The 7500-nt window shown below is 45.7% G+C and overlaps 1 protein-coding gene across 12 annotated transcripts in view; it reads right to left on the bottom strand.

The window, feature by feature from the left end:
- The window catches only part of LOC129837664 (adhesion G protein-coupled receptor B1-like), a 147070-nt gene that overhangs the window by 20025 nt on the left and 119545 nt on the right, over positions 1-7500 (bottom strand). For all 12 annotated transcript variants that reach the window (XM_055904004.1, XM_055904001.1, XM_055904003.1 and 9 more), the window contains 3 exons: positions 6667-6769; positions 6290-6333; positions 1501-1627 (listed from right to left, as the gene is read on the bottom strand). In XM_055904004.1, coding sequence (XP_055759979.1) covers positions 1501-1627; positions 6290-6333; positions 6667-6769 — 274 coding nt within the window. The remainder of the gene's footprint in view (positions 1-1500; positions 1628-6289; positions 6334-6666; positions 6770-7500) is intronic.

Genomic DNA, 7500 nt, shown 5'->3' with positions numbered 1-7500 from the left:
GTGTGTGTGTGTGTGTGTGTGTGTGTGTGTGTGTGTATAGCAAGTGATGATGTGTAAACATCTTGCAGAGGTGCACAAACACACACACACACACACACACACACACACACACACACACACACACACACACACACACACACACACACACACACACACACACACACACACACACACACACACACAAACACACACTTCCAAGATCATCCCCCCTGGCTGAATAATCTTAGCTCTAGGATGGACGAGGGGAAGACAGAGGGAGTGTGATAGAGGGAGAAGAGAGAGATACAGAACATCAAATGCACAGCTGCAGATTCTCAGGGCAAAAGACTGGCGTGCTTATTTGCTTTCCTAAGACCCATCAAATCAAGCTTGTCCATTGCTTGCAGGTGCACATTTTCTCATCCACATCCCCTCCTTTTGATGTAGCATTTGGGAACCACCATATAAAAACCACATGCATATCTAAAACGGGTAAATGTCTCATCTGTCTGAACATTTTGGGTAAATGAATGGTATTCCATCCCTCTCTTCATCCATCCATCCGTTCTTCCCTTCCCTCTATCTAGGCCACACAGCACAAAGGCTGTGGTGGTGTATTAGTATAGGGTCTTCTACAGCTTTAAGAGCCCTTGGTTCCCTCCATACTGTTACCAGGGCAACTAGTGAACAACTGCTTCAGAGGCAGTTTCCAGTCTAATAATAACTAATCGCTCAGAATGAACACTTCCTCACAAAAACAGTACTGGCCTTTTCATCTCCCCTCAGAAACTGGGCCACGTTTGAGCGGTTTGAGCCATCACTGGAATTCTGCAGGGTTTAGTAAAGATATTGTCATATTTACACACCTATTTTTCCCCAGTTGGAATCAAATACTGATTATCTGTGATTTGTTCTGTTATTTTAGCCCCATTTTATGTAAATGTATCATTGGAGGATATTTAGGCAGCATGCATGGAGCATAGCAGCATTCCAATGGAGACATGTGCAGGGAAATAGTATTTAATTTGTCAAAATGCTGGAATATTATGTTACTATGTTACATTGGACAGTGTTCACATGAAATATGTAAGGACTCTTAACATGATTATAATAATAGCTTATCTAAAACCCCCAAATAATTATTCACATAGCCTAACAATTTCTCATTCAGCATGTAATGTATGCACATCAATAGTCAAAACGGTCATTTTGCAGTTGTAATATATAAACTGAATGTACCTCGACTAAAATGTGTCATGTCGACACAAATCTCCCTCTTCTGCTCGGTGGGACGACTTGAAAGATGCCCAAATTCTTTATTTGAGAATACACAGAGCCCTTGCTGAATGGCATCTGCATGTCTCAAGCAAGAGAGGAGAGAGAGAGGGCGGGCGCGCGCGAGGGCTCCGTTGATACCGAATGGCAATGACGCCCTTTTCCACTAAACCCGTGAGATACATACACAAGCACCTCGATTCGGATACCCTAACATAAAAGAATGAAGGAAGTTGTCGGACTTACCATGTCAGGATTTAGCCGGGCTAAAATGGCGAAGGTAGAGAGTCTGTCACACACGCATTTGGTTCTGAATGAGTCGACAGGCACGGCTCTGCAGCCCCTGGCAGACCACGATCCAAGCAGCGATGAGCTGCGGGAAAGAGAGAGAGAGCGCTGCGGTGAATAAAGACGGGGAAAGCTAGTCAAATCCCCCACCACGTTACAGACACCAGCTATTTAATTCCAAATCCCCTTTTGCATCACCGCGGGTATCGAGCAAGAGCGCAGAAAACGCAGTGAAAATGGGGATGAAAGGTTATCTGTGAGCCAGACGCCGTGCTGCTCAGGTTTCTGCTTGGCCAGGTTATTGCAATATAGAGTTGGAATTCACAAATGACCCAAAAACAAACAATAGCAAGGGGGTTATAACAACAACAATAATAATAATAAAATAATAATAATAATCTAAGATATTATTGTATCTCATTATTTATCCCTAGATTTAGATTGCGTTATTGGTGGAACAATTTAAATGCTAAATAGATCATCTTTGTGTACTTAATATACAATTAATCGTCTGGAAATCATTTTTTATTGTGTGAACCCATTTTACAGGACTTCATGTGACTGTAATGCCATCCTAACCTCAATGTAGGTGTAAATAGGTTTTTGATGGCCTGGTCTAGGCCTTTGTTGTAGCGTACTGGACCATACATCAACAATAACTGCAATTTTAACTCAATAAGAAAGCCCTTTAAATACATATGTAGTTTATTTTTCTGTTATATTGTTAACCATTCTTTAGTTGAGCGTATTAATCAAAACATGAATTCTGAGTGTTGACTGAACAGATACCATGTTTTTCTAAGTCTTAATTACCCTAAATGGACCAGGCTAAATCCACACCACTTTGTCACTCACTGTTAATGGGATTGACAAAACTTTTACCCACTTTTACTATAAAGCATTACTAACAATTCTAAAGTTTTAACATTCAAAAACAACATTGCCTAACAGCTTAGCGTGGAGTTCATGGGGAGCCTTCCACTCTAGACATCTTGCTTGTAGGCCTCTTCCCTCATTTAATGGGGTATTCTCAGTGGCCAGTGACGTTGCTTTGCCAATATGCTGTCCACTGCCATGTGGTGCTGAACTCCAAATATCAGAAACCATATTTTCCCACTATGCATGGTGCTGAAATATCAGACCACAACTATTTCATTGTTGTTTACAACATCAGACCTTCCACAAGTGGCTAAGTTACCACACAGCTGTTCTAAAACCCTGACAAAGACAACACGCCAAAACCAGTTGGTTTTAAGAATAAAGAAGACTTTTCAAGTTCTTGTATTGTGCATAGCTCAGTTTTACTCCTCTCTTCATATCGGTCTGACTGCAGGTGCACAGAGAATGACCCGATGGTTATTGGTTCCTCATGTGTTCATGGGAGTTGTGTGTTGTTTCTTTCTCCCATGGCACAGTGATGCTGGATGGTACATTGATGATGTCACACTCCATCCATCTCAAGTGAGCCCTTACATCCTCTTCCCAAACAGAGTGGTCCCCAAAGGGACTCATCAAGACGGGGGAACATGGTCTCCTGCAGGTCTCTGGGGCTAGTGGCACCAGGAACACACCTAAGCCCCCAGGGTTTTAACCAACCAACAAATCAACAAAACAGTGACAGCCTGGGACTGTGCCTCAGCAGACACGGGTTCAAATTGTAGTTGTGTTCTTTCCAATACTTTGAAGCATTCATTTGCTTCAGTCTGGAGAGCCTGTTGGGCAGGGTTTGCACTGTGTTGATTATTCCAATGGTTCCATTGAACTAAGCAGGCTCAATCAAGAGCAGATTAAGTATTTGAAAGCAACCCAATACTATTTGAACCTCAGGGCCAAAGACATCTCATCACAACACACCACGGCCTCTAACAGGGCTACCGACAGTGCCCCAGGGCCACCTGACAGCAGCCCTTGATAGGGTTACCCATGGTGCATCTGGTTGGAGAGTGCTGAGGGGTGAAAACCATCACGAGCAGAGAGAGAGAGAGAGAGAGAGAGAGAGAGAGAGAGAGAGAGAGAGAGAGAGAGACAGAGCGAGAGAGAGAGAGAGAGAGAGAGAGAGAGAGAGAGAAAGAGAGAGAGAGAGAGAGAGAGAGAGAGAGAGAGAGAGAGAGAGTAGTACAGTCTTGTAGCCCCAGGAGTAGGCTCAGTGCTAACATTAGCACATCACCCTAACAGAAATCCAATATTATAACTCAGCGCAGAGTCTCTGTGGATGACACGATTAGGCCACTTTCCCAACCACACAGCAAGTCACAGCAACACACACACACACACACACACACACACACACACACACACACACACACACACACACACACACACACACACACACACACACACACACACACACACACACACACACACACACACACACACACACACACACACACACACAGGCCTCACCGCGGTCTAATGGGATAATTTGGGTGGCGGTCCAGCAGCACTGCATGTGTGAACGGTCCCTGCCAACAACAGGCCAGGACCACATGAATGAATGGGACAGCAGGGCCTGCCTGACAGCCACAACATCCCAGACATCCCTGGGTTCAAATACTATTAGCGTTTGCTCTAGTCTACCTGCAGAGCCAGATGGGCAGGGTTGGCAACTTTTCCAATGTTTCTATTGGTTCCATTAAGCAAGACAAGCTCAATCAAGCCCAGACGAATATTTGACATTATTTCAGAAATGGTTTAGTCTGGTGCTATATCACCCAGCGATGGAAATCATAATAAATGATGTATTAACTAAAACCAACAGACAGATTAAAGAACAGGGGAAGCAAAATTCAAGAAACAAACTGTAAAGTGAACAAATCAGATTGTGGGTTTCTAAAGAACTGGAGGTGGGCGAGGAGAGATAAGGTAGGGAGGGTAACTGGGCCAGGTCAGGAGCAGGTTGATGTTTATTATTATTAATCTTGCCCTGGAGCAGAACTGAGCGATTTACACTAGATGGGCCAGCTGCAAAGTCAAAATAGTCTGTATCGTAAAAAAACATTTATATATATTATTTTTTTTGGGGGGGGTGGGTCTTAATATAAGGTTAGTGTAGGCATTAGGGTTAGCAGTGTGGTTAAGGTTAGAGTTAAGTTTAGGGTTAGGTTTGATATCAGGTTTTATAACTTTGTGGCTGTGCCAGCTAGTGACCTCTCTGCAGAGCTGCCTCCAGGGCAAGATTCATTACAATAAATAATGATGAAACACTGCTGTTGTTATTGATCCCCCGCCCCAGACCGAAGTGAGAGCCCTAGGAGAGAAGACCACCTGTCTCACACCCGCTTGCCTCTCTCTCTCACAGCCCTTATCAACAAGATACCACCATGACAAGGACACCTCACATTTCAATTTCTCCCCCCAAAATTAACTAATTAATCATAGCTGCTGTCCAAGATGGATTTACATTTTGCTTAGAACATGTCACTCCCCTCCCCCTCCCTCGCCTCCCCCTTCTCTCCCCACACTCCCAAACATGGTGGGTGAAGCTAGATTAGATTTAGTTTTGTTCTGCCTCTCTCTCGCTCTGCCTCTATCCATCTTCCTATATCCTCTCTCATCCCTCTTGCTTTCTCTCAACCCTGTCTCTCTCCTCTTCCCTCATTGTTCGGTCGTTCTTTCTCTCTCTTGGTCTATATTTACCTGGTTCAACTTTTTTTTAAGGCAAAAGATCGCTCTGTTCTATGCCTCATCTCAGTAACATAAGTATACGCACTTATCTAAATGCAAATGTCCAACCTGCATTGCAATAAGGCCCATGGGCACATTGTGCTTTCTCCTCTCTCTTGCTCTTTCTCTCACTTGCACACAGCTACACTCTCTCTCTCTCTCTCTCTCTCTCTCTCTCTCCTCTCTCACCTCTCCTCTCTCTCTCTCTCCTCTCTCTCTCTCTCTCTCTCCCTCTCTCTCTCTCTCTCCTCTCTCTCTCTCTCTCTCTCTCTCTCTCTCTCTCTCTCTCTCTCTCTCTCTCTCTCTCTCTCTCTCTCTCTCTCTCTCTCTCTCTCTCTCTCTCTCTCTCTCTCTACACATATGTATACCCTCTTCCTCTCTCTTTGTCTGTCTCAGTTGATCCCAAAGCACCCTCCATTCATCCCTCTGTGTTGATGCCTTGGTTCGTGTGTGCGTGGGGGCCCAGGAGAGAAAGCTGTGAGCGACACTTTTAATTTTCGACATCCTGCATCACTGTCGGTGCGGTGTTAGCAGCGTGGGGGTTAGTGTTAGCCCCGTCCCATCTCCCATCACCCACAGAGAGGAGCTCCGGAACTGTCTGACAAACTCAGCACCTTTCTACAGGATCAGTGTGTGTCATGGGCACTACGTCAAGAAGAAAAACAGTGGAGTGGGAACAGCCACGGCACACACAGTCACAGTGGGAGATGATGTGATATGAAGCCGTCTCCCAAAGTTCTATCCCTCACTGTGAAGGTCCACACCAGCAGATGTTTCAGAGCCAGGTAGCCAAGCGGGTCCACCAAAGAAATATTATTACTTTAGTTCCTGGATATGGGTACACTTCTTACTTTACATCCTGGCCGCTAGTCCACCCATCATGGTAAATTGACTTGAATGGGGCTGTCCATTCTAGTAATTCTATTTCTGTTTTCAGAGCCAGGTGGGATCATACAGGTCCTATTATTCAGTTGATTCAGGCAGTTCCACCCCCAGGCTCCACAATGCAGTCTGGCAGCGTCAAGGGGCAACCCAGCAGGCACATGAGTGAATCACCAAAGAAGGAAATTGACAAAGGCCTTACCTGTCACTCTCGTCCCAGGAGATGCAGGTTTGGTTTGTGGTGCCCTGATCAGACCGAGAGAGAAACGGTCACATGGTTGACATATGCATAGACGCGGTTAGTAGGGGTGCTGAGGGGCTGCTCTGATTACATATGTTCTCAAACACCGCCATTTGAGGGGATGATGAAATTGATTTGTCTAGTGCTTTTCTAAGTGCTAAAAGTGCTTTTCAGTGATAAAGGCATGGTATAAAAATTAAAAAAATGCTCTCAAATATCAGTACTTTGTGTTTTTATGGGATAAGCCACATGATTTGTCAAGGCCCTTCCTACTCAGGGGTCAATTACTACTGAGGTCACTGCACAGGTCAGAGGGTCAGATGTGAAAGGTCAATCACGTTGTAAAGGTGTGAGAACTGGACCTCCACCGGAGTAGAGAGGGATCCTGGGGTGGGCTTGATGGTCACAGACACCACCTTGGAGTTGAGCACGGTGCTGTTTCTGGAGGGAGAGAGGGACAGAGTGGTGTCACCAGCATAGGACAACTCACATTGTCAGGTGACATATCACATGAGAACCACACATCATTGTCATTGTTGTCAATCGCTGTTCCCTTCAACCAACTCAAACCTCCCTGCAGAAATATTGCCCCATCCCTACAACACATGTTCCCATCTCTCCCTAACACAGTATACGTGTCCCTCAAGACACTCTTGTATGTCCCAGCACTTAATTAACCCATGTCCCGTTTGAAATAGACAATGTTTCACAGCCCCCACACTCTGACTCCTCCCCCCTACTCTCTCTCATCCGCAACTTCTCTCTTTGTCGTTCTCGCTCTCTCTCCCTCTCGCTCTCTCTCCCTCTCACTCTCTCTCCCTCTCACTCTCTCTCCCTCTCGCTCTCTCTCCCTCTAACTCTCTCTCGCTCTCTCCCTCTCTCTCATTCTCTCTCCCTCTTTCTCCCTCTCACTCTCTCTCCCTCTCGCTCTCTCTCCCTCTCGCTCTCTCACTCTCACTCTCGCTCTCTCTCCCTCTCTCTCCCTCTCGCTCTCTTTCCCTCTCGCTCTTTCTCCCTCTCGCTCTCTTTCCCTCTCTCTCTCTCTCTCTCCCTCTCGCTCTCTCTCCCTCTCGCTCTCTCTCCCTCTCTTTCCCTCTCGCTCTTTCTCCCTCTCACTCTCTCTCCCTCTCACTCTCTCTCCCTCTCGCTCTCTCTCCCTCTAACTCTCCCTC

The sequence above is a fragment of the Salvelinus fontinalis genome, chromosome 38 (assembly GCF_029448725.1).
Source record: "Salvelinus fontinalis isolate EN_2023a chromosome 38, ASM2944872v1, whole genome shotgun sequence".
Taxonomy (NCBI): domain Eukaryota; kingdom Metazoa; phylum Chordata; class Actinopteri; order Salmoniformes; family Salmonidae; genus Salvelinus; species Salvelinus fontinalis.
Note: the sequence above shows the minus strand (reverse complement) of the source record. Positions and strands in the feature narration are given on the sequence as shown.